This window comes from Perna viridis, chromosome 6 (assembly GCF_037379345.1).
Source record: "Perna viridis isolate PV_CMFRI_1.1 ecotype Kerala chromosome 6, ASM3737934v1, whole genome shotgun sequence".
Taxonomy (NCBI): Eukaryota; Metazoa; Mollusca; class Bivalvia; order Mytilida; family Mytilidae; genus Perna; species Perna viridis.
The window spans coordinates 44,480,860-44,507,322 of record NC_142450.1 but is presented as its reverse complement, the minus strand read 5'-3'; the positions used below and the strand labels follow the sequence as shown (position 1 = coordinate 44,507,322).

Sequence of the window (26,463 nt, the reverse complement as noted above, 5' to 3'; positions counted from 1 at the left end):
ACTTTGTGGGATGTAATGTAACCACATGTAAATGTGAATATTGTTATGTTTACAGTAAATTTGCAGTCATATTCTGCTATTGTGTTGTCAACAAAAAAACAATAGTACTGATTGCAGTTTTGAGTTAGATGTTTTAGAAGTAGCAATTTGTGACTCAGAAGTGTTAGTCTATCCCCATAAAAATTGTGTCCAATATTGATCCTTTGTCCAAATTGGCCCCCAAATGTACAGGGTTTAACAGGCTGCAGAGGGTATTAGTCCCCTTAGAGGCAACATCTAGTTCTTTCTGGCATAATAGAAAATAGAGCAAGGAAGGGTTACATCTTAGATTAACCAAAAAAAGGTTTGTACGGTGAAATGTCATCTGTTGCTGCAGTATGACAAAAATTAATTACTAAAAAGTCCTAAATGGAATCTTATGTTGATATGAATACATGTGATCTTTACAACACTATAATTAAATGAATTCCTGAGGAGTGCTAAGTAATTAAGGATTGGCATTAAAAGGTCACTACTGCCATTGACCAGTAAGTCAAAAAAGTCTTATTGTCATTGCCTGTTATCACCGAGTTTGGTCTCTCCTAATGTCAATAGGACAAAATCTCCTATTGTCATTTCCTGCAAGTCATAAATTTTGGTCTCTTATTGTCAGGGCATGTCAGTCACTTATTTTAAGTTTTTCCTTTGCTATACCTGTCGGTCACAAAGTTTGGTATCTCCTATTGTCATTTCCTGAAAGTCATAAATTTTGTTCTCTATTGTCGGGGCTTGTCAGTCGCAAAGTTGGGTCTCCTGCCAGTCACAGTTTGGTCTCTCCTATTGCCATTTCCGGTCAGCCTAAAAGTTAAGTCACTCCTATTGTCATTGTCTGTCAGTCACAAAATTTGTGTTCTCCCATTTGTATTCATTCCATGGGAAATTGAAATGCTGCACTATCTGTTACAATCTTTACATGTGAAAGACTCATTCATACACAACAATGATCAGATGAAAAAGTATTTAATGTTCACATCATAAATAAACTTCTCAATAAATAAAACATAAAAAATAGAATATTATATCACAGATTTTCAGTTATTATAAGCACATATACATATATTTGAAAATAATTGAAAGAAAGGAAGAAGTATAAAACAAAACCTAATAATTCATACAAGAAGTACACGAATATTTCTATCATTCATTGGTGCCTAACATCTATTTTTGTAGAAACATGTCTATTGTACCTTTAAAATACAAATATTTCTATGTGCAACAAAGTAGCTTGACGGTTTTTCTTAAATATACTGGTATTTAGTATTATGATTACAGAACTGATGTAAATGCTGGAAACTTTTGGCATTTTCTTATAATTGTATTCTTGCTATATTTTAAATAAGAAACCAACTTTAATAAGTGCTATATAAAAATTAAAACTTCTTCCAAATAGTGACAACATCAAAATGTGCTGAATCAACAATTTTATCACAAGCAAACACTAATGCTATATGTAACAGCAGTATCATATTTCTAAAATGCTGGAATGATAGGTATCATCAGGATAAAAATCAATTTGGACAGAATATGATGTTTAAAATGAAAACTTAGGTTTTCATTTTATAAATATGTAGAAAATCTTTCAGTTTTCTCACTTGAACTGAAGACTGTCATCAAAGACATTAAAATACACTTGCATTTTCACAACAATATCTGACTTGTCATGTTACAATGTAGTTCTGTTTATACACATCCATTACAATAACATCATGTTTATTAATAGAATCCTAGGGGTATTTTAACCTCTGAATAAGTGGTGCTCCTTTAATAGGAGAAGAGGCGGCTGTAGTTGAAAGTTTAAGGTTCTGTCGGACATAACTGATTCTCTCCCCTCGTATCCTAGGGTCAGGGTGTGGTCCTGCGATGGGTTGGGATGACCTGCCTCTAGGAGGTATATAATCAGGGATTGTTCCCTTCACATTGTAACTCCATTGCATATCATTTGTCTGAGAAAAAAAACATAGGAATCAAATATAAACAAAAAAAAAAACAATTCAATTTTTTTCTAACCATTTCAAGATGTAAACTAAGTAAAAATGAACATATTAAGGAAGCATCTAGTTTTCAACATATTCAAATGCCTTATGGACTATCTACTTTTCTCAACATAATCGAATGCCTTATGGACTATCTACTTTTATCCACCTCCTCTTGCAATTATTTTGCAATGTGAGAAAAAAACAAAAACAAAGATCTAATCAAACTCAGAAAGCTTGACTAAGTTCTTGAAAAAAAAAATAAAGCTCAAAAGTTTCTGACAAATACCATACTTAAATATAAAATTATATACCTGTACAATTAGTTTGGCTTGGTAGAGTTTACCATATACATTAGGTAAGAAGTTAATCTTGAGGAGAGTACCATTAGATCCTTGTGGTAACAATTCTCCAGTCTGTGGGGAAACACCAAACTCAGGATCACTACCTGCAGCAAAGTATGCATTGTAACATACTGGATATCTGAAATGCAAAAAAAAGAATAAACCAATAGTAATGCCATAATAACCAGGTATTAAAAAACTCATGTTTTATTACTGGTAACACTCACTTGGAGTATGTAGAAATGAATGTCAGTCACTTGTAAGAGTTGTATCCAAGACGGGCAAACAAAGTTACAAAATTGAATAAACACTGTTGTCTCGTCCTTATGTTGTGTACAGTACTTACTTGACCTGACTAGTCAGTCTAAAGCCTACACTGGATTCTTTACCAAGTCCTGTAGCCTCTATTATGATAGTGTCATCTACTTGTGGCTCTGTGGCAACAAACTTCAGAGGGAACTTCCAAAGTCCTCCTGTGGCAGCTCTCACTTGTAACTCTACACTGTGGCTGTATAATGGAGTAAATTTGGTTGATTATTTTACATAGGATCAACATGTATTTTTGGTACATGTATTATAATTATCTACATTAAATGATACCCTATTCATTTTTTTTTTAAATATTTTGTTTCAGAGTTATGGGCCTTTGAATATTTGAAAATGGAGGATGGTGACCAAATAATGCGCTCTAGAACAATTGTTTACTTCAATCATACCCCTTTTCCCTTTTGACTGCTCTCTGCCCTTCAGATGAACATGAAGAAATATTATACATGTACAATGTATTAATATTAGCCCTGACTGTCTTTTTTCTCTAAAAACATCAGCTACATTAAAATTTTTATATAAACCACAGAACAGGCTCATTTCAATTACATGAATTAAATATTTACATAACTTGTATTAAGTGAGCTCTTAAAATTCAGAGTTAGCCTGCTTACAAAAAAGTGCTTTCTTCTCCCTGATTTTTTCCCAGTATGGTAATTTTCTATGTGGATCACAGATGTCTTTACTTTACCAAGATTAAATCCGTTATAAAAAATGACCATTCACCAATTCTTGAATGAAAATGATTTATCAGACCATAACAAATTTACCTCATAGGTTTGAAAGGAGCAAAGACAGTATTAAACACCAGTATAACAAGTCCTGAGGAGGTTTCTCTCTGTATCCTAACCAGTGAAAGAGCAACAGAGTTCTGTAGATTACTCACAGCATCACCATCCAAATATTTAATATCATATGTAAACTCTTCTGCTGTGGCTAGGGCTGGAAAATTAAATAAATCAATATGGCTACCATCGAAATATTAAATACCACACAAGTAAACATCACCAGTTAACAATTGTACATTTCTTCATTCAAAAGATCTAAAAAAAACCAAATGACTGGTTAAAAAAAATCATTTAATATCCATCCTTATATTTTTACAATGCAATTTTAAGCCACAATGACTATAATACATATATTTCCTTAATGGAAAAAAAATATATATAATATACCAGTATTAACTTTTGATGATTTTTGTTCAATGGAAAAATAACATCAAACAACAATAGGAAATGTGTCAGAGACACCATCCTTTCTCGACTGCGAAAAAATTGCGATATATACTTTATAACTTGCTTTCCTGGTTATGCAGTGTTAAGTATACATTCATGCATTTTTATGACATCATATTTCAAATTGTATAGAATCATGCATTATTTAGTTAGTTAGCCTCCTAAAGTAGTTCAATAATGAAGCTTAAAAAGTTTTGACTACCAGTACTGGTAGACTTCAATGATTTTTCACAAAGAAAAAAAGAGAAATTACAAAGAAAACTTTATTATGCTAAAGAATTAACTTCGATTTTCAGTTTAATACAAAATTCTGGCATAGTTCCATGCAGTAATAATCTTATTAATAAAAGCATGCAATAAGTTTTATCATGCATTGTCTGTGTGTAAAGCTTACTGTCAGGAGGAGCATATCTTCCAGAAGTGTCAATTTCTTCTAACAAAAAGTACATCTATTTTATGCCACATACTAATCTAACTAAGTCATACACAATGATATATACTATTCAGCAGCTTAGTTGTTTTTTAATTAGACCCCTATCATTTTTTTCCTTTATTCTGATGAAAGCATACCTTTGAAGGACCTACACCAACCTAAACAATAAAATATCTTGAACAAATGAAAGAACAAATACCTTTGAAAGCAATAAATTTTCTTTTCTATACTTTAGTACTGTTGTAGTTTTGGCTGATAATACTTACTTTCTCCAACAACAATTCCATCAGGAACATTTGGACTTTGACCTTTTGGAGTTATGGCTCTTGTCTTTATGCTTTTTTGAGGACCAGAAGCAGCAGGAGCCACTCCAGCAAGAGTGACCTCTAGTCTCTCCTCCACACGATCCCGAGCTTTACACTCTATGACAGCCCCTGTTGTGTCTTTGACAGGTTTAGATTCTGGTACCCCTTGTATTGGGTAGAGCCATCTTATTTCTGTCAAACCATCATATCCTGTCTTAGATACTGGGTGCCTGTTAATACAAATAAGATACTTTTATGCTCATTTTAAAATTGAAAAATGTATAAAACAGAACTTAATCTGGTAGTCAATTATCAGTATACAGAAACTTGTTATGTTAGTGTAATTATCTGAATAAAAAACTGAAATCATTTATTCAAATTTTAAAACATTGTTAACCCAACCACAACATTAAAAATAAAAGTAGAAAATAAATCAACTTCATCTAAGAAATGCCTTACTATAATTCATTTTAACCCAACAACATTTTTTTTTTAGAAAAAAGGATTGTTTTCAAAATATAAATCACATAACCAACAATAATTTGTATCATCTTGTCTAATTCTCTCATCTAATGTATAACCCCCAGACAAACCTACCCTCTGCTGTCTTTAGGGCAATACATCCATTTCCCTTCATCTTCCTTCCTAACAATAACTGTACACAGAGCTTCATACTGTGTCATCTCTGTTGGTGCAAAGCATACTGGGATATCCAGTGTGGACTTTGGAGCCACTCTGATATTGTTCATGTGCTTCAACAAGAGACAGAAGGCAGTTTCTGTTGTTGTGTATCCATTGACTATCTTCTCAAGTTGGGCATTGTTATCTGCAAAACAAAATACAAAAATAATTATTGAATTGTATTTAAAGATTCCAAGCTTGTTAAGTGACAAAGGAGGAATACACAATTTAAGTAGCACTCCAGCTAAGAATCATGCAAAATGTGATTCATGGGTGAAAAGCCTACATATTTTTATTTTTTATATTTTGTTTGAAATGCCATAGTAAACAGAAATTAACATTCGATTTTTCATATAACCCATGCTCTTAAGAGATAAAAATTATATAGAATACACAGTAGATTTCAAAATTAATGGAGATAATTCTGTAAATGACACTCAAATACAAAAGAATCTATTGGAATTTCAATGCTGATTATCTCCTAAGAGCAGGCAGATTGGAATGAATAATTACACATTTCATAGTATAGACCCATAAAACAACTTCATTACAAAAATAAAAATATGTAGCCTTTTTGGGGGTGTATCCCATTTTTCAGATTTTGCATGATTCTTACGAAGACAGCTACTTAAAGCTCTGGAATTTAGTATGTTGGACTCTTGCGGGAATAACACACATAAATCATCACATTAAGGCCAAATAAACATATTTGTTTCTATTAAATGTGAAAAATAAGTCATTCCAACAAAATGCACTTTTAAGTAGATGTGACTATGTATCATTGTGTAAAACAACTTCCCAAAATTTGGAAAGTTATTCTATCTATGGCCTTAACATGATTATAATATTTTCTACAATGCATTTCAAAGCTTGTCTCCCTAAATTCCTAAGCCTGTTAACATTACCTTTAAGGTGTACATCTACTAATACTGGATGGTCCATAGGATTACGGAATGGTATAATTAGTGTTGTATTGGAGCCAGCCTCTGTGTACACACTGACTGGATCCTGAGGCTGGGGTAACAATCCGGTACCAGTAGCCACAAATATCCATTCTCCCAGCTAGAAAAAAAAAATAAAGCTTACAAATTTTATAAAGTATACAATACTCCACAATACTGCAACAGATTACAATTTCTTCCATTCTTAGCAAGTAATTACAAATGCATGGGTCTTCATAATGTCTGACTAGTTCCTATGATGATAATTCTAGAATAATTATTTCTTTGAGTATTTTATGATATTGCTGTATCAATTTAAGTTGGAGCAAAAAATGTCTGGTTTTCTAGTCATGGAGTAAGGTTGTAACTGTATAAATACCTGTTGGCAGTTGAATATTATCCTTGCGATGTGGTCACCTTGTCCTAAGGTTGATGGCATGAAGTGTATAGGGACTTCTATGTGACAATGTGGTCTGAGGACTAATGGTCTCTCATTGTCCAGTGAGAAGTTGTTAGTGTTAGATACAGTGGGAATCAATTCTAACAATTCATCGGTAGGATTGTCCAACTGGATTACTTGTTGTGTCCACCTGAATTGTACACATTTAATACATCAATATTTCATATTTTAGGAAAAAAGTTAATAACATTAGATATCTTAACATTTGTACTGATATTTCTTTTCTATGATTTAAATGCTATTTAACCCACAGCAACAAACTACTGTATAGTACTCAAGACAATATTTCTTAAACTTTAAAATTATCTAATATAATTGGAAAAAAATTTGGTATCTGAATCTAGCAACAATGACAAAGTAAAAAGTTAATGTCAATAAAATAATAATGATTCCTTTGTTTTTAATATGAAACCCAAAAATTTAAATATCACATTCAATGTGTGTAAGAGTGGACTGATGTCCCCCTTAAACTCACCATCCATGATCTCATTCCATGAGTTTAAGTGTGGATGGATGTCCCCCTTGTACTCACCAAGATCAAACTCCATGAGTGTAAGTGTGGACTGATGTCCTCCTAGTACTCACCAAGATCCCATTCCATGAGTGTAAGTGTGGACTGATGTCCTCCTAGTACTTACCAAGATCATATTTCATGAGTGTAAGTGTGGACAGATGTCCCCCTAGTTCTCACCAAGATCACATTCCATGTGTAAGTGTGGACTGATGTCCCCCTAGTACTCACCAAGGTCACATTGCATGAGTGTAGGGGTGGATGGTTATCCTAGTACTTACCAAGATCACATTCCATGTGTGTAAGTGTGGATGAATGTCCCCCTAGTACTCACCAAGATCACATTCTATGTATGTAAGTGTGGACTGATGTCCACTTAGTACTCACCAAGATCACATTCCATGTGTGTAAGTGTGGACTGATGCCCCCCCCAACTACATACCTTCCAAGATCATATTCCATGAGTGTAAGTGTGGACTGATGTCCACTTAGTACTCACCAAGATCATTTTCCATGAGTGTAAGTGTGGACAGATGTCCCCCTTACTACATACCTTCCAAGATCACATTCCATGTGTGTAAGTGTGGTCTGAGGTGGTGGATCAGCATGAAGTCTCAAGTCATACCAAAACTCTCCTGTACTCTCATGGAAAAATACTAATCTGAAATACAAAGATATGTATTCATTAGATAATGAATAAGACAAACCAAGAAACTGGGAGAAAATGATGGGAAATGACATTTCTTGAGCTAAAGATTAATCAGGAAAAAATTCAGATGTAAAAACCTGACATAACCAATTTAATGTGGAGACATGGAGAAAAATTATCCTCATTTTGTAGTCCTATCACTCCTAGGAAGGTATAAATGGTCATAACAATAAACTATAATAATTTGTATACATTATTTCATGTGTTGAAGACTATTTCAAAATGTTCCATTCAATTTGCTAACTCTAGTATACATACTTTCCCTTGTGATCTCCTATAACAGCAGGAGCATAGGTGAGGGTATACACATCTTTTTCACCTGCACCTAATGTTATTGATGATGCACCTGTCAAATCTCTTCCTTCAATATTAACATCTAGTTTGACTACCTGGGGCGTTGGATTTCTAACTATCACCTCCAGTAAAGCTTTTTTCTGTAAAGCAAGGTAAATTTAAATAATAGAAATATTTGAAAATGTTCTATAACCATTGAATTTGTTGTTTCTGGTGTTTGCTGTTAAGATGAAATTAATTGTGTACTCTTCTTACACACTTCTTTACATATACATGTGTACAATATTATTGGTTTTCTTCAGTAGATGAAAAATAATAAATCACAGTGATAGTCACAACAATACACATGTATCTAAATTAAAAACAAAAGAGTAAGTCCATGCATTCTCATGTTCCTCTGACTTAGAACTAGTAAACATGAAAACTTCTAAATTACACTGCACCAAAAAGGGGAGACACCATTCATATTGCCATGCTAAAGCAATTCACAATGAATATAAAATCATTTTGTCTAGTAGAAACTTTGAAATCTGTTAGGAATGTATGAACAGACAGACATAATATTTAGCAGTCTGGCCTCCATTAAATACAATGAGGGTGTAAAAAATCAGAATTGAAAGTAAAACTAAGACAACTAATAGAAATCTCTATAACAATGACAACTCCTTACATGACAAGCACACTCTACAGTCATTATTCTCTCCGGTGGAGATGATTTGACTTGGATCTCCAGTGAGTACCACACTCGGTAACCATAGTATAACCTACTCTCCTCGTCATCATCATCTGGTATCTCATCTCCATCACTGTCAATCTCACTGAAATAGGACACAGAAATTATTCTTTATCCTATCCACTTCACTATCAAAACATGCAGTATACAATATACTAACTTTTGAATTTTTTAAAATGAACAAAGTGGCTGAAGTAAGTACACCAGAAAATCCTTTTTTCATAAAACATGTCCTTCTTTCTGAAAGGTTAAAAAAGACTATTTATGTTCTTTGAACAACAAAAAAAAAAAAATTCAAACATAGGTTTGGCAACTATAAATTATCTCACATATTTCATGGTATAATATTAAACAACATATTGTATAGGAATCAGTTGTTGATTGTTATAAATACTAACACTATAGGATTCTTTCCAGCAATAAATGCAATAATCCCTTTATACACTCCCTTCCTTGTTGGTAGTATATCCATTGTGTATGTTCCTGTCTTCCCTGGTAGGATTGTTATGGAGACATTTCCACTTACAAATGGTATGTCGGACTCAACCTATTACAGTAAAATGATATAAGTAAACTACCAGTCGAATATTAAAGTACACCTTGAGCCTCTAATATGTAAGATTTGGAGTACAACAAAACTGCAGTTTAACCTCCCCCAGATTGCAATGGAATGATAAGATGTGTTGTCTTATTCATTTTCGCCCCAGCGGGTTACTTGTAATAGTTATAGATGAGCTAAGGTAATGTCACAAGAGTAATTTTATACAGATAAAGAGAAAACTATATTGTGTAGTAGCATACTTCCATGAGTATGTCCATTTCAATCCAGTTCACAGGTTTAAATCCAGCATTGTATTAACCTTTGAAGTACTGTACATGGCAACAAACTATATTGTTTGACAAGTGAATAAATAGTCGAATTAATAGTGCTTTAATTATGGTACATCCCTTTTAACCATGTTAATAAAACTTACCTTATAGCACAGTTTCTTCTTAGTAACATTAGGAATGGTCAGCTGACAGGTGGCACTAAAATTATACAATAAGAAGAGTCATCTCTCATGTTAAACAAAATAAACCTTGATTCACACCAGGGCAAGTAATGGGTATTCTCTGTCATTAATATTACAATCATGTTGAAAAAACATTTGATAGGAATTCACTTCTTCCTCAAATTACATCATGTCACATTCATGTCCTTTATAGTCTGTAACTTTAAAATAAAAGTGCAAAAATTTTTATTGGTGTTATATAGTGAAAAATCTTCATATAACAAATTTAAGTCACTACAATTTTTGAGAAGAAATATTACAACAATATTTAAAAAACATTTATACAAATGGCAAAGATCTTCAAAAATCTGTCCTAATACAGGTAATAGACAGGGTGAAAAGACTAACACAGGTAATAGACAGGGTGAAAAGACTAATACATGTAATAGACAGGGTGGAAAGACATGTAATAAACAGGGTGAAAAGACTAATACATGTAATAGACAGGGTGGAAAGACTAACACATGTAATAGACAGGGTGAAAAGACTAATACATGTAATAGACAGGGTGGAAAGACATGTAATAAACAGGGTGAAAAGACTAATACATGTAATAGACAGGGTGGAAAGACTAACACATGTAATAGACAGGGTAGAAAGACTAACACATGTAATAGACAGGGTGGAAAGACATATAATAAACAGGGTGAAAAGACTAATACATGTAATAAACAGGGTGAAAAGACTAATACATGTAATAGGGTAGAAAGACTAACACATGTAATAGACAGGGTGAAAAGACTAATACATGTAATAGACAGGGTGGAAAGACTAACACATGTAATAGACAGGGTAGAAAGACTAACACATGTAACAGACAGGGTGGAAAGACATATAATAAACAGGGTGAAAAGACTAATACATGTAATAAACAGGGTGAAAAGACTAATACATGTAATAGACAGGGTAGAAAGACTAACACATGTAATAGACAGGGTGGAAAGACATATAATAAACAGGGTGAAAAGACTAATACATGTAATAGACAGGGTGAAAAGACTAATACATGTAATAGGGTAGAAAGACTAACACATGTAATAGACAGGGTGAAAAGACTAATACATGTAATAGACAGGGTGGAAAGACATGTAATAAACAGGGTGAAAAGACTAATACATGTAATAGACAGGGTGGAAAGACTAACACATGTAATAGACAGGGTAGAAAGACTAACACATGTAACAGACAGGGTGGAAAGACATATAATAAACAGGGTGAAAAGACTAATACATGTAATAAACAGGGTGAAAAGACTAATACATGTAATAGACAGGGTAGAAAGACTAACACATGTAATAGACAGGGTGGAAAGACATATAATAAACAGGGTGAAAAGACTAATACATGTAATAGAAAGGGTAGAAAGACATGTAATAAACAGGGTGAATAGACTAATACATGCAATAGACAGGGTGAATAGACATTTAATAGACAGGGGGTCTTACCTTTTCTTAGCTTCACATTTAAGAATAATGTGATCAAGAGCCAGGGGTTTCTTTGGTTGGCCTTCCAAGTAAAATACATGGTCAGTACCATCATCCATGTTGGACAATGTCAGTTTACCCTGAAAATAATTTTTTTCTAACCACCATAAGTAAAAACATTTAGTATTGAAGTGAATGTACATATAATTAATGTCTTCAAACATGTAACAATTGTCACAATTATCAAACTTATGTACATAAATGTAAAAGGAGTGTACTACCGTACATTAATGTATAAGGAGTGTACTACCGTACATTAATGTATAAGGAGTGTACTACCATACATTAATGTTTAAGAAGTGTACTACTGTACATCATAACATTTTTTTTTGTTTTCAATAAACAATATTGTTAATGAAATAAAATAACTGTAAAAAACAGGCTTATCCCAGACAAAATACTTACGGTAACAGGAACCTCATTCTGAGGTCTGTAGATCAGTGGGAAGTTAGTGGTATTATATGCCTTGGCAACTATACTTGGTGGTCCCAGGAAACCTGTTCCTTCAATAGTAGCCTTCAGCGGCCAGTCACTGTTTGTCATATTCACCTAGAAATTAGGGAAATAACTCAATGTCAGGGTTTTATCTTATGAAACAGAATATATTCTCCTAAACACATTCAGTTACAATAAATAAGGCTAAGTTTGGTGACATTTATCTAATATTACTAATTTTGGCTAGACTGACAACTAATGAGAACAGAAAAGATATTAAGTGAAGGATAAGCTAAACATAAATACAAATATAAATATTGCACATTATACATCAGTAGAGCTTACAATAGGTATATCCTGTGATACAGACTGGTGAACGGGAGCTGTGAACTTGATTTCTGCAGTACTACCCTCTGGATTGACAGTACATTCAACCTTATATACTCGGATATCCTCTGGACTTGTTAGTATTATGGTACATGGATAATGACCAGGTTCTGAAGCTTTGAATTTGATAGGTAGCTCCACTGTTGGCTCTTTAAGACCACCTGCAATAAAACATTCATCTGTACATTTGATCTCATCAATGTATCAAATTTCTATTAAAATAAAAATTAGTATCTATAAAACTATTCTTAAATAACTCAATATAGAAATAAAATACAGTGAAACTTCTCCAAACCAGCCACCACTGGGACAAGAAAAAATGGCCGGTTTATAGGGGTGGCCGGTTTTGTGAAAAATGCATTCTAAGAGCTGTTTCCATTAATGTGTTCTATAACCCTACACCTTATCAGTTTGTTGGTCAAGGCATATTTAATGCCAATTCAAAACTTTTTGCCTTTTATTATATTTCAAAGCTTGATTTTACAAATGGTACTGCCGACAAAATAATGTTCACGGTTTTGAAAGAATGTGTATTAAAGATCAATATTGATGGTAATTAATTATTTGTATTGTTTTCATAAATTACCTATCAACAAAGTCTAATAATTTCACCCCTATGTTGTTTTGGCTTTGGGTACAGGTCACATTAATTGACAGTTAAAAGATTGTACAGATCGTACTATTAAACTACCCTGGTTGCCTGACGTGTGTACAAACCAATTAACAGCCAACCAGTGACAAAATGTAATGTCTGGATTAAATTTGTTGAATCGAGAGGTTGTTTTTATTTGAAATATGTAACTAAAACTGTGAAAAAAAAACGACCGATGTACGATATTTAGGGGTAGCCGGTCTATTGAAGACAAAACACACAGGTTTTAATGTATATTGGCCGGGACTTTAGAAAATGGCCGGTTTGGAGGGAAGACCGGTTTTCTGAAGGTCTGGTTTGGAGAGGTTTCACTGTACTCAATTCGTATCAAAAATCTTTAATAAGGAGATACCATATTTCATAACTTAAAAATACTATAGATTTATGCGAAAACAGCAGATATTTTACACCTGTTTATTCACTTTGGGATTAAAATCAATGTTAAGTGTACATGGACTCAAGTCCTAAAACATCCTATAGTAATAGCATAGAAACAAACATACCAGGTAGAACTGGAGCACTCCTAGACTTCCTGGGACTGTTAGTGGGTGGAGGTACAAGTAATTTTTTCTGGACTGTGTAGAAGTCAGAATCAGCCTCCACACTATAGGTTGTTCCATGTGGAGATTTAGACTGCAAGAAAACAATACACAACATAATTACTTTCTTTGAATCTTTTATTCAATGAGCTTCAAAATGATTTTGAAATACTTTTAGATTGTGCACAAGGTTTTGTCATGAATAGAATGAAATACACTTATTCAGTAAATATCATTCCCATTGTCTTGACGAAAAAAAAATAGTAGAAAGTTGTGATGTTAAGTTTTTTTTTAATTTCAATAAACCCTTCCAAAGGTTTACTCATGAATGTATTGCAATGAATATGAGGTTTTGATAAGACACATGAAATGCCATGTGCAGGAAATCACCTTTGCTTGAGTGACACACTGTGATGCATCTGTTGCTAGTTTGGTGATGATTTGTGAAGTAACACTGCTAGAGTGAAGTGTTCCAGTGGCCAGTCTTCTCTGTAGTTCAGTATCACTCATGTACTGAAAAATTGTTAGCAAATTTACAGGTGACCATCTTCTCATCTTATAGCTAGAAACAGACTTGTGGTGCAAAAGCAATTACAATGTTTATGAATATGATCCTTTCTTTTACAAAACAGCATCAAATATGATCAAGACTCCTCAAATTGAAAATATTTGCAAAGTGAATACATGAATAAAATGAAAAAAGTAACAACTACACAAATTCAGTGGAGATCTTATCTCAATCAAAATATTTTAAAACGTCGGCTGTTATGTTTCTAGGTAAAAAAGCAGAATGGGTTGCATTTCTGCCAATCGGATATTGACATGATTTGTCGCCTATGGAGTCCTTTGCAATGAGCTGAGTTTCTCTGTTTTGGTCTAATCTTTATAAAAATTGATTAGAAAATTTGACAAGTATCCAAAACTATCCCAGCAACTTTCTAAATTGAAAGTGAAAGAAAATTTGAGTTGAGAAAAAATTATCTGTACAATAACTGCTGCCTTTGTTTGATATTTCTCTCACCACAAATGCTTGTTTTCATTGATATAAAAATTTGTTGAACTGTAAAGATGAAAACTAAGAGGCTCTATGTAAAGGATGATGAACCAACCTGTTGTGCAGCCATCATTAGAGCCTTTTCCTTAGCCTTGTTCTGTAATGGTACATGGAGGTTTTCCTGTAATGTTTGGCCAGCTTCACACTTCCAGTAAACAACACGATCATCTCCTCCAAACATGCCACGCCCACTACCTATAGTATAACAAGGGAGATAATTCATTGTTTTAATAGGTCTTACTAACCACTTTGGGGTCAAATGGCCACCCCCTATGTAGTACCAAAAACACACTGAACCTAGACATATGCATTGTAAGTGCATTATTTGTGTGTATTATGATTAAAAGTAGTCAAAATAAAGCTGAGAATGTGTACTTTAAAATCATATATGTAATTAACTACAATAGTGTATGAATATTGTTTACATGTGTGAGTAATTTGCCTCCATGCTGTCAGTTAGCAGAACAGGTAAAAATGTGGATTTTCAGTATTATTTATTCAAGTAAATTTTGTGAAGAATTTCTAGGATCACGTACCATTAGCATAATGATTTTGGAAGCCTTATTTTCCAAGCTTTGCAACGGTATGCAACTTTAAGATGTCATTTGTCCTGGAAATTCACAGTGAAACTTTGAAAATTACTTTTTTAACATGTAAAGTAATGGAAACGTTAGAAGTGGTTAGTGAGACCATAGTTACAAACTGCTACTCCACGGCACAATCTTTCATATGATTGAAAAGTTAATAGCACACTAATCAAAATAGCAGTTCAGAAATATAGATATTCTACTATATGTTATATTCTGATGTACCAGTGAACAAAATAAGAGTATATTATGAAATGATTTGAAGTTATTTAAGTGATGCACATGTATTTTAGTAAGATAATGAACTGGAATATGTACCAATTTTATTGTTATGATCTAAAGAAAGTTTTGGTATTTCTATATTTTACTGCCTTCTAAACTTGAAGACAAGAACCTTACCAGCAGCAGCAGCACTAGTGATACGGACACTGTACTTGGACTTGACAAATGGTATTGGTGCAGGTAATGGCATAGTAGCCTTGGCCTCTATGGAGTATAAGAACTCTCCAATTGACTCATTCAGTAATATCACAGAACACTGTCTATCTCCAACACTGAATGGTAAGAAATGGACCTCTATAGATCTGGTCTCCTGGGGTCCAAGGGTAACAGAAGATACTGGACTGAAGAAGGCACTCATCATTGGTGGCTCATCTAAATAAACAAAATGTATTACAGATATTTAAATATACTGTTTTATCATGTATCAGAACAAAAGAACAACATGCTATTTGATTCAAAAAGAGAAAATGAAATTTTCACTTTTGAAACATGAATTGATTAGCTTTCCACTTCATTTGTCACTTCTGTTACTGATAAGCTCACCTTACATTTGTTTCCTTAAAAAAAGAATGGTGTATGGAGAAACTCAGTTGAACCCTACAGTATCTTTTTCTTTACTTAGTCATTGAAAATAGAACTGGATCCTTTCATTTTTTCTGTTTTCCCTCAATAGTTTCTAGGTCTTATATACTTGCCATTCAATTTGATCTCTGTTCCCTCGATAGGTTTAATGGGAGGGGGAGTGGGAGGGGTCTCTGGTCTCTTCTGACCATGGTCTATCTTGGCCCTCACTTTCTTCTTCTTCTTGTCTTTTGATTTTATCATAGTCACTGGTTTTTTGGGATCCAATAGATCTGCACTTGCTTCCACCAGAACTATTCTAAACTCTCCGCCTTCATCAAAGGGATTAGTTATGTTCACTTGTATTCTCTCCAACTCATAGCATGGTGATTCACATTTAATGATGTGCTGTGATAATAATGATTAAAAATTTGTCAAACTGGTTTAATAATTGGGTTTCTAAAAAGATATTTTTTTATACTTTTCTTTTGTCTATGTTTGTGGCAATGCTTATTTACTTAACTAATTTAAAATCTAATGGAGTGACAATGGTATTACAAACAATGTAACATTTTACAAAGTAAATAATTGTCATTCACTTTTATCATAGCCAAGACCTCATGTTTCACCCTCATCTGTAATCTTTAAATTGTCAGTTACATTAACAACACAAAGCAGGGGAAAATACAGTTGCTTGTGTCAAAATTTGATACAACATACATGAAAAAAAACTATAAAAAGTAGAAAACTAAAACAAACTTTCATTTCAATTATGTTATAAAAGAATTCAAAATGAGAATGAAACTATGGATTCCAAAGATATGATACAACAAAGTAACACCAGGATAAAACAATTTTATCCATGGAAGTGGACCACTGTTTATTATATAGTAACAACAGGCTATTTAACTGGAATAAACAGTATGATAGAAGGAGGTGACCCACTGAATACTGTGATATTAATCTGTATTATTTGGTATTACATCACACAGTGTTTACCTGGTTTTGCTCATTGTGACCCTAAAAATTCAACAACTTAGCACATAAATATAAAAATAAGTTATTATAATATCAAAAATCATAAAATTTTATTGGACACATCAGATAATACCTTACAGCTATCTATTTCCACATATGGGCACAAAACCATTAGAAATAATTTTCATAATAATAAACTGAAATAACAGCATCCACATAAAAAAAAAAGAAATTAAAAACCTGACCATTAAAGGTTATAATTTAAACAATCTGTAAAGAAATCTTTATTAAACTTCAAGATAACAACTATTTGCAGTCAAATCGATTGATACGAATTGTAACCTTTATTAGACAAAATCAGAAAAAAAATATTTACAGAAAATTCTGTGCAAAAGGCTAAGTGGAATACACACCTTAGGTACAATATTATCAATCTGAGTCCTCAGGCTAAAGGTCAAGGTAGATCCTACAGCAGATCCATGGCGTCTGCCGACCAACACTAAAATGGCTTCTGCAGGTCGGAGGTATCTGCTGGTGAACTCTACATTGAGGTGAAGTGATGACCTTGGTGCTATGGTAACAGTATCACCTTTTGGTACCCTGAAATCTCTGGCATCGTGACCGGCAACCAGTACTTGATATACTAATGGTTTACCACTAGGGTTACTCAGTTTTACCTAAAACATAAACCAAATCATGGGAGTAAAATATGGTGGGGCTAATGATGAAAAATTCTGATCTTCCATTTTGATTATTAAGTTACAAGAAGATGAGCACATTAAGATGCTACTAGGCAAGCACTATAATTATCTAAGATGCTACCCCTGCATCCGAAAGTCTAAACACAAAGCCAAATAAACATAAAAATTAAATGCTTACAAATCTTAAAGCCTTTTCTTCAGTCAAGTCAAATTACACATACTTCATGATAGGGAAAGCCTTTTGTAACTAGAATAAATGTACAGTTGGGTTATATCAGAATATTATGTTTATTACCTGTCGACAGACAGAGGCATGAAGCTGTCCAGTAAAATCTAATGTTGCCTTAGGTATATACATAGGCAATCTCTGGTACAAATGTACACATAACATCAATAGGGATATAGGATTAGGGTCTGTGATATCTATAGCCTGAAATAAATATAAAACAATTAGAAGTAGCTTTTTGCTTTTAAATTTTTTCTATGGAAAAAAAGATATATATGTATAAAAATTGAATATGTACTAAAAAAATATTAATTTGTTTTATCAGAAAAATCTAAAGCTAGTTTTTGTCTTGTGCATTCATAAAATTACAACTTTCATCTCACTATGGAGTAACATTAATACCTGTATATCATAGTCTATGCCAGCATATCTCATGGCATTGGTGATCTTCAGAGCATTGTGTAAACACTGTTCAGCTGTAGCTGGATGGGTGTACATATCCTGTAGGTGAGTCTTTATCTGAAAACGCAATGACAGGAAAATTATTTCTAGATTAGAAAACAATGGTAGTGTTTCTAGCTTTCAGACAATATATCTAATTTACACATAGTTCAGAAAAAAAATCACTAAAAATCAAAAATCTATGAAAACCTGCAAGCCTACTGTAGAAATTTTGTGGCAAGACAGGTAATTAAAAGAATTAATTGTTTCAGTAGGTATAGTGTAGTCTTTAGGTGTTACAACACAGAACCACCTTAAAAAGGACTCATACATCCCAATGCAACATGTATGATGGGCAAGTCTAAAACAATATTTTTCTACAAAACTTGTTAAACCTGAGATTTACATTACATGCATATTGTCTTATAGAGGTTTACCACTGCATAAATAACATTTCATGAAAATCCAGGAAATATTATAGAAGGAATTGCTAGCAATGTTATGCAAGACAGTAAGTTCACAGCCGATTATTTTATAAAACCTGTTAGAATATATTTCCATACAGTGATCTAACACAGCATCAAGTTTCATGGTAATCATATAGGACAGACTGAGAGACTGAAATCAAATTCTTACCAAGAAAGGCATATGAGCCCCTAGAACTGCTCCTAAAACAAGACCATCTAAGATATCAATATCATAATTGACAATCCATCTTGACGGAGGTACACCACCTATAAAACAAACAATATATCAGATATAACCAAAAATATATATAATGATGAACACAAGTATACACATATCATTTTAATATACATAATTACAAAAACAAAAAACATGTAATTTTCTATCAACAATGAAAGCAGAACTACATTCCACTTCTCAGGCCACATTTAATGATTCAAATATGTTTAACCTAAAAAAACAAGACAAAACAATGACAAAAGACAACACAGAAACATCTAACTAACCTTTTGGACAGTTTTTCCAGATTCTTTCTCTGTAATGTTCATAGTGATGATTAAGCCATGACAGAAGTATCCTCTCTGCTACACTGTAGATATTACTGCTGAGGGGATCAGGATTGATGGCTGGGATTTCTAGAGATTTATCAGGAGAGGCAGTGTTCTTCAGGGATCTGGGTGTTACCTTAGCTAAGACCAATGTCTGAAACACAGAAAGCTCATATTAACTTGATGTGATCATAGAAAAGATATACATTTAAACAATTTAATGATATTCCAAAAACCAAGTTATCTCCACTTAGGTTTACCAATATAACTGTTTTGTAAAGATTTGGTTTCTTATAAACTGATGATACAAACAAATTTTGTACATGTATTATAGCTGATCTTAATACAGCATTCAATCTTTTTTTATTCAATCCAGTAAAGCATTTAGATGTACTTTGTGACAAATGAAAACAAGCTTTCCATTAACCTTCTGAATTATCTCCCCTACCTTGAACAACTGGAGAAGTATATCTGTCCAGGCTCTCTTTGATACAGCTTCAAATACATCATCCTCTAACTCCTCCTCATTACTGATAGCATTAGCTGCTTCAATGTCCCCTGCCTTAAACAAGTCTTGTCTAGCTTGCTTCTGTATTTGTTTCCATAAATGGTAATCACGAGGCTCCATAAGGTATTCCGGATTAATTGATGCAACGCATGCTCCCTGGCACCTGTAAGATAATCAAAGCAAGCATGTAAGTCATTGCACAATAATTAAATCTAAAACTGCTTTTTGTAAGATAAATCAGATTTGTTAAAATTTTTATGTTGACAAAATTCCATTTAAGAATAGTTAATATAAAACTGATAACAAACCACTGACTGAAATAATTTTCCCAAGCTTGTTAACATACTTACCTGACAAATGTTAGTAGTGTACAGTGTTGCCAGTAAACCTGTTTGACCCTCTCTACAGCATCCAATGGTAAAGAAGCATTGATAGGTATACCTGGGACAGATCTACCAGCCAGGTTGGCTATCATATCATATATTGTCTTAAACTCCTTCTTCAGGTTATTGGTGTCCCAGCTACCTGCCTTTTTAGGCATGTCATCCTGAATAGGTTTTCTAGTAATACCACTGTAAGGGAATGTAGATTTTATTAATATATAATGCATGCAATTATGGTGTGAAATAATTAGATGTACTGCAAGGTGTTCAGTGTGAATAAATATGAGTCTAATTTAATTTAAAGGCAAGCCTAAATGACACTAGATACATGAAAGCTTCCTAACCCCTGTCCCTCAGGGTATATCTTATCTAACCCCTGTCCCTAAGGGTTTACCTTATCTAACCCCTGTTCCTCAGGGTTTATCTTATCTAACCACTGTCCCTCAGGGTTTATCTCCAACAGGGTTTATCTTATCTAACCCCTGTCCTTCAGGGTTTATCTTATGTTCTGTTGATAGAATTAATTTGTCTACAAGGGTTTAAATAAATGATGTTCAGAAACTTTATATCATTGGCCAAGACAGGCCTTGACAGAATCAGGCAGGTTTCTATAACTTAAGTCACCAATGCTTACCATCTAAGACCATTAGGTATGACTATAGGGAATTGTCCACCAGGCCAACCCTGTGAAGAGAACCACCTTTGACAGGCCAGCAACACCTCCATGTGGAAAATACCCTCCTCTGTATCCTCATCAGGGAACATGGCAGAGCCAAGGGACCTTGAAGCCAGATCTTGCTGGGTACGACTCTGGTTATATTCCGATCCAGACTGAGGCTTGTTCATAGCACCATCTCTATTAATGGGTGTGTCTCCGTTTGTCGAATCTATCAACAAAAATATAACTTTTACAGTTGCTAAAAACTTTATGAATAATTCAAAATGAGCTTCCATATCTTTAAGTGATGTCACTTGTTTGTAATTTTTAACTTCAAAAAAGCTTAAATCAAGGTTTTCAAGTCCCAACAGTCCTAACATTGGATAATGATATCCATACATTGCAAGAACCTTAATCTTTCCTCTATAAGGTTGAAATATATGCTGCAATGGATTATCAAGTTTTACCAGAGCCACATTGTAATTTTTAAAACAGATAGATTCTCAATTAAAATGGTGGAAAATCTAAATATCTAAAGTATTCTATCAATCCACAAATAAAAATCTGAAATCCCATTTGAAATACTTTACCATATCCTAAAACTACTTGAATAACCAAAAGAATGTGAAAAGTAAAATAGGTTCCCGTTATGTCCTACAGGAAAAAGATGAAACCCAGACTCAACACAACATCAGAAGAAGAGAAAAAATAAACAGTTCATGATTACTTTAGGAAAATGAAAAAAAAAAATTTGACAAACCAATACCTAATCATAAATAGATTTTATAAACAAATTATTGATTCCTGATGAAGTTATTTAAAGGACAATCTAAAATAAGAGCATTTATGATAAAGTGGTAGAGCATGATGCATTTTGTAAAAAGTGAAAATAAAGATGACAGCCATTATTAAAATGTATAGCCACATAAAACATGACATCATTCGCTGAGACTAATGTGATATCTGATGAATGACACAAAATAGAAAGTCACAGCAAAGAGCTAATATAAACAATGTATAGAAAGTATATATCTCCAATAAACCGGATATAAAATGATATTTCTTTAAAAATTGTGATAGCAGTTTCACTTACCAATACCATAAAATCTTTCTGTGGGAAATATTGAATACAATCTGTTTTAGGTCTATTGCTCATGATGTAAACAACCAAATTTCAGAAATTCTAATGATCAATTAAGAAACATTTTTTGTTTGAACATAAACTTTCACAGTAAATAAAAATGAGTAGAAGTTTTGAACTGAAATTACCATAACTAACTAAAACAAAGTGTAGATCAAAACAAAGTGTAGACCACAACAAAGTTGAAAAAATAAAATAACCAAAAAATAAAACAGGTCTGATAAATTATTTCACTAAATATCATGAACAGGAAACAAAATAATTTTAAACATATCAAGCATGTAAATATTTTGCCCCTGTTATAATACCTGTGCCACTGGTAGACGACTCATAACTAGAGGAGGATATCTGGAAGTTAGAACTTGTAGCACTGGTACTTGGTCTACTGTTATGGTTAGGAGAGGCACATGGTACAATCACAGCCTCTCCTGTCACATTGACAGCCTCTCTGGATGCTGTCTTCCGTCCTTTAGGAGAGCCTCCCTGAAATAAAAAAAAATCATTCATTTGACAGTCTCGATTTGATGAACTGAAACTCTTCCACAACTCCTAGAATTTAGATCAGTTTTGAATGCTCTGCTTTACAATTATAACATTTTTCAAAATACAATTGTTTGTTACTTGAGCCAACCTGAATTTATTTTTTTGTTTTGACAACTTAACATGTTCAAACTATTAAAAAAACAACTACAACTGTACAATGATCATGTAAAATATGCCTTACCTGTTCACAGACAATCTGATGATCAGTTCTGTGGATAGCTAGAAATGGGTAACATGTCAGAAGGCAGTTATCAGCTGTGGCTGTCACATTCAGGGTGAATCTGAAAACAATAACACAGTCACTCTATAGAAGTCTAAGATTCTAAGCCAAGCAGAGACTTGAACAAAATGTGTTTCCCTAGATGACGCTCAAAGTTGCAAATATTGATAAAAATTCAAACCCAAACCAACATAAAAATGAAAAATACAGGGAAAGATCCAGGTGTTTGTTTTGTGAATGACAAGAGCTAATGACTAATCTTCCACTGATTTACCATACTGAACTTATAACAAATATTTTTTTTCTGTAAATTCAGAAGTTGTAGGATATCAATAACTTACACTCTCTTGTCATCATCGATGAATTTAATGGGAGCACAGAATGACACTGGCTTAGGACTGTTAAATGTCACTTTACAGGGTATAGCACATGGTTCCATTTGTCCTTCGTCTGCATTACAAGGTCGTATCTCTGAAAAATGTGGAACAAAGAAAATCAAGAGATATGAAATAATTTTTAATTTTAAAAAATATAAAATAAATGCTCAACGATTGACACATATTAAGAACAGGCCTTCAAATTTTCAGCAGATTCTAAAGCAACATCTATTTCATAGAATCTGTAGCATTTTTGTATTAAGGTAAGTGAAGTAAATATTCAGAACAGTTTATAACAAAAATATTAAATCCACATACCATTAGATTCCAGCCATGATATGGTCAGAGGACAGATGGTGCTGCCATCTTCACACTCAACCTCAGGTAACTCTACTACTATGTTGCTTTTCCTGAAAATAAAAAGAAGGCATTCACATTAATACAAAAAGTGCAGATATATATGAAACTACATGAATTTATTGTGTGTAGTAGTTGGGAAGTATTTATATATAAGATAAAAGAAGAGAAAAAATCTCAAGTATCCATTGTATAATTAATAAATAGAAGGAAACTTTGTACTACATTAAAAACCTACTTGAAGTATTGAGCAGCAAGTATTGTAAACTCAGATGAGACTTCTGTCATTAGAGGAACTGGAGTAAGAACAATGGCCAGAGGATCAAACCAGAGCCGAGGTGACTTCATCTCAGCATATATCTGTATGTACTGATAGGGTTTCTCCTCATTGTTTAATAGTATTGGTATCAGCACTTCATGGACACCTGGTGATTCTAAAATACATAACAATGACGTAAGTTGAAAGTTCTACACTTAGCACACCAATACATTAAAATACTTAAGTCTAAGAAATGATCAAAATTAGATTGATCGGTCCTGGAAAGACGTGTGATACCATGATCACTATTAACTAATTGAGGTAAACCTTACTTGGACAGAATATGATTGACACTGCTTGTGATTTCTCTGGTTCTAATGTTCCTTCTATTCCTTTAGAGTCTGTTCCTCCCATCACAATGAATGGGGTTCCAGAGGGGTGCACAAATCTCAAAATACCCTCATCTAAAGCCTTGTTAGGCATGCTCAAGTCAAAAGTCCATTTGATTGGTTGATCACTGTTGTTGACAAGGACTGTTCCCTAGAAACAATACAATGAAAAAAAAATTAAAGAATGCTCCTTTTTACATGACATATTTACTACAGGAATTAGTCATGTCAACTCATTTAAGTTTCAGCCCTTTACCTTAAAATTCCATTACTCCAAAGGATAAGTATATGTTAAATGAAAGTTTTATTCAGATGTATGCAATTCCCCACCTTCACCTTTTGATGAAAACAAATATACTGCTTTCCAATCATCTCTAAAAATAGTCAGTTAAAAGATCATCATCCTATTCATCAGCAACTTTGATAGCAAATCTTACAATTCTCAAAAAAAAAAATAATGTGAACTTAAATATAAAACACATAAAAGATTTGTGTATTCTACTATTATTTAAATGTGATTTCAAATGTTTTGACAATTTTTGATGAAGTGTTTAGTGTTTCAATGCATCACATTGTAAATATTTTATTGTAAACTTTATACAAGCTAGAGAAAGCTGCTAAATTTTATCTGTCATCAACAAACAAATTTATATAATTCAGATGGCGAGAAAATATAAATACATAATTCCATATACCACAACACTAATCTATAACTACTACTGTCTAACTACTAACAAGTCTATACTACAAAGATTTATAATAAATCTATGTGAAAGTTTGGTATTGATCTGAACAATATTACATATGTTCTTAAAAGTTGAAAAGAATATAAAGATGTATTTATAAGGGAAAATATATACATGTTTAAAATATGCAATCCAGTTTTTTGAAAATATGTTGGTTCATAAGTAAGAAGAAGGAACATTTAATCATAAGACACACAAAGCTAGTTAATATTGTTTATCCTCTTTTGATGTACACCACCAAAGAAAGTAAAATATAATCTTGCTTGCTTACAAAAGCCTTCCAAAACATTTTGAAAACAAATTCCTTATTTTTTTAAAATTCAATCAGTGAGTAAAAATCAAAAGAGGACATTATGATAACTACTTATAGACAACAATGGATGATTTTACCTTCTCAATTTTAAACTGAAAACACAACACATCAAACTAGATACAGCTATACACCACACATTTAACCAGGTGCTATGAAGCAGAATTGTATGTGTTTGCCTTTCACATCAAACTTGTGTAAAACTTGTGTAAGACTATTCTAACATTGGCTTGTGATGTTGAACCAAAAAATAAAGCAATAGTTAATTGTTTCAGAAATGTACAGTTATATGACAAGGATAAATCATTTTGTTACACACAATTTTATATCAGGGCCTGATCTAGAACTCCAGGTTTGGAGGCATAAATGAAATAAAATGCCAAGTGAAGATAAGCAAGAAAATTTTTGGCAGTTGAATTTGTAAAACATAAACATTTCGTGCAAAAAAAGATTTTCCCCCAATTTGGGGGGGGGGGGGCTGTGCCAGGTGCACCCCCACCATGCCTGTATATGGTACAGTCAGTTTGTTATCTTTACTTCAAACCATGCTCATTATTGTGTCCAAATGCTTATAAATAAAAATAAGTGTAAATGCAATATTCATTAAACCAAACATTATAGTGGTCTTTATAATTACCTTTGTTACACCAAGCCCAGTAGAAGCAGAAGGGTCCTCAAATGTGGATGGCAGTGAAAACTCAATTTTATTGGAGGAAATACTGAGTGGCTGCCGTAAGGCTGTGGCAATCACATGCTTACTCGGCGTGGCCACTGTGAATGGTTGTGGCCGAGGATTGATTATGTGTTGTAAACTGTTCTTATTAGATGGCGCTGGTGTTGGTGGGAAGGGTGTTGGAGCAGGTGTTGGTGCTCCAAGCATGTTGACCACTGATGGCATAACAAAATCATATGCAGCTACCTAAAACAAAAAAAAAAAAAGCGAAAGCATCCTAATATAAGTGTGATAAATTTATTGGTTATGTTACTATTTTTATTTTTATACCACATTTCTTGGGCTCCTTTGCAATTATAATTTTAATTAAGTGATTTTTTTTCTATTTTAACTTTCCATTTAATGGCAATTGGTGTAATTATAATTTGTTCTTATTTTTAACATAGTAATTAATACCTGTTTTCAAAAAATACAGAAGGATTAAAACTATAGTTTACGGAATCGTCTAAAATTAAGGAAAAA

General features: G+C 33.1%; 1 protein-coding gene across 3 annotated transcripts in view; it reads right to left on the bottom strand.

The window, feature by feature from the left end:
• Positions 1-983: 983 nt before the first annotated feature.
• LOC148615191 (cilia- and flagella-associated protein 47-like) overlaps positions 984-26,463 on the bottom strand; it is a 44,151-nt gene continuing 18,671 nt past the window's right edge. Inside the window, exons 25-62 of one of the 3 annotated variants that reach the window (XM_088589839.1) lie at positions 25,906-26,187; positions 25,349-25,363; positions 24,156-24,363; positions 23,803-23,998; positions 23,526-23,617; positions 23,172-23,301; positions 22,792-22,891; positions 22,376-22,550; positions 20,903-21,155; positions 20,236-20,457; positions 19,826-20,048; positions 19,336-19,531; positions 19,001-19,098; positions 18,326-18,442; positions 17,993-18,127; positions 17,410-17,673; positions 16,153-16,426; positions 15,575-15,829; positions 14,644-14,783; positions 13,925-14,047; positions 13,499-13,628; positions 12,302-12,504; positions 11,927-12,070; positions 11,483-11,601; positions 9,960-10,014; positions 9,384-9,532; positions 8,923-9,070; positions 8,217-8,392; positions 7,803-7,910; positions 6,658-6,868; positions 6,243-6,399; positions 5,254-5,482; positions 4,618-4,886; positions 4,313-4,351; positions 3,454-3,625; positions 2,703-2,864; positions 2,327-2,495; positions 984-1,982 (exon numbers count right to left, since the gene is read on the bottom strand). In XM_088589839.1, the coding sequence (XP_088445965.1) occupies positions 1,764-1,982; positions 2,327-2,495; positions 2,703-2,864; positions 3,454-3,625; positions 4,313-4,351; positions 4,618-4,886; positions 5,254-5,482; positions 6,243-6,399; positions 6,658-6,868; positions 7,803-7,910; positions 8,217-8,392; positions 8,923-9,070; positions 9,384-9,532; positions 9,960-10,014; positions 11,483-11,601; positions 11,927-12,070; positions 12,302-12,504; positions 13,499-13,628; positions 13,925-14,047; positions 14,644-14,783; positions 15,575-15,829; positions 16,153-16,426; positions 17,410-17,673; positions 17,993-18,127; positions 18,326-18,442; positions 19,001-19,098; positions 19,336-19,531; positions 19,826-20,048; positions 20,236-20,457; positions 20,903-21,155; positions 22,376-22,550; positions 22,792-22,891; positions 23,172-23,301; positions 23,526-23,617; positions 23,803-23,998; positions 24,156-24,363; positions 25,349-25,363; positions 25,906-26,187 (6,357 nt within the window). In that variant the 3' untranslated portion in view covers positions 984-1,763. The remainder of the gene's footprint in view (positions 1,983-2,326; positions 2,496-2,702; positions 2,865-3,453; positions 3,626-4,312; positions 4,352-4,617; positions 4,887-5,253; positions 5,483-6,242; positions 6,400-6,657; positions 6,869-7,802; positions 7,911-8,216; positions 8,393-8,922; positions 9,071-9,383; positions 9,533-9,959; positions 10,015-11,482; positions 11,602-11,926; positions 12,071-12,301; positions 12,505-13,498; positions 13,629-13,924; positions 14,048-14,643; positions 14,784-15,574; positions 15,830-16,152; positions 16,427-17,409; positions 17,674-17,992; positions 18,128-18,325; positions 18,443-19,000; positions 19,099-19,335; positions 19,532-19,825; positions 20,049-20,235; positions 20,458-20,902; positions 21,156-22,375; positions 22,551-22,791; positions 22,892-23,171; positions 23,302-23,525; positions 23,618-23,802; positions 23,999-24,155; positions 24,364-25,348; positions 25,364-25,905; positions 26,188-26,463) is intronic. The other 2 variants (XM_088589841.1, XM_088589840.1) reach the window with 2 other exon arrangements.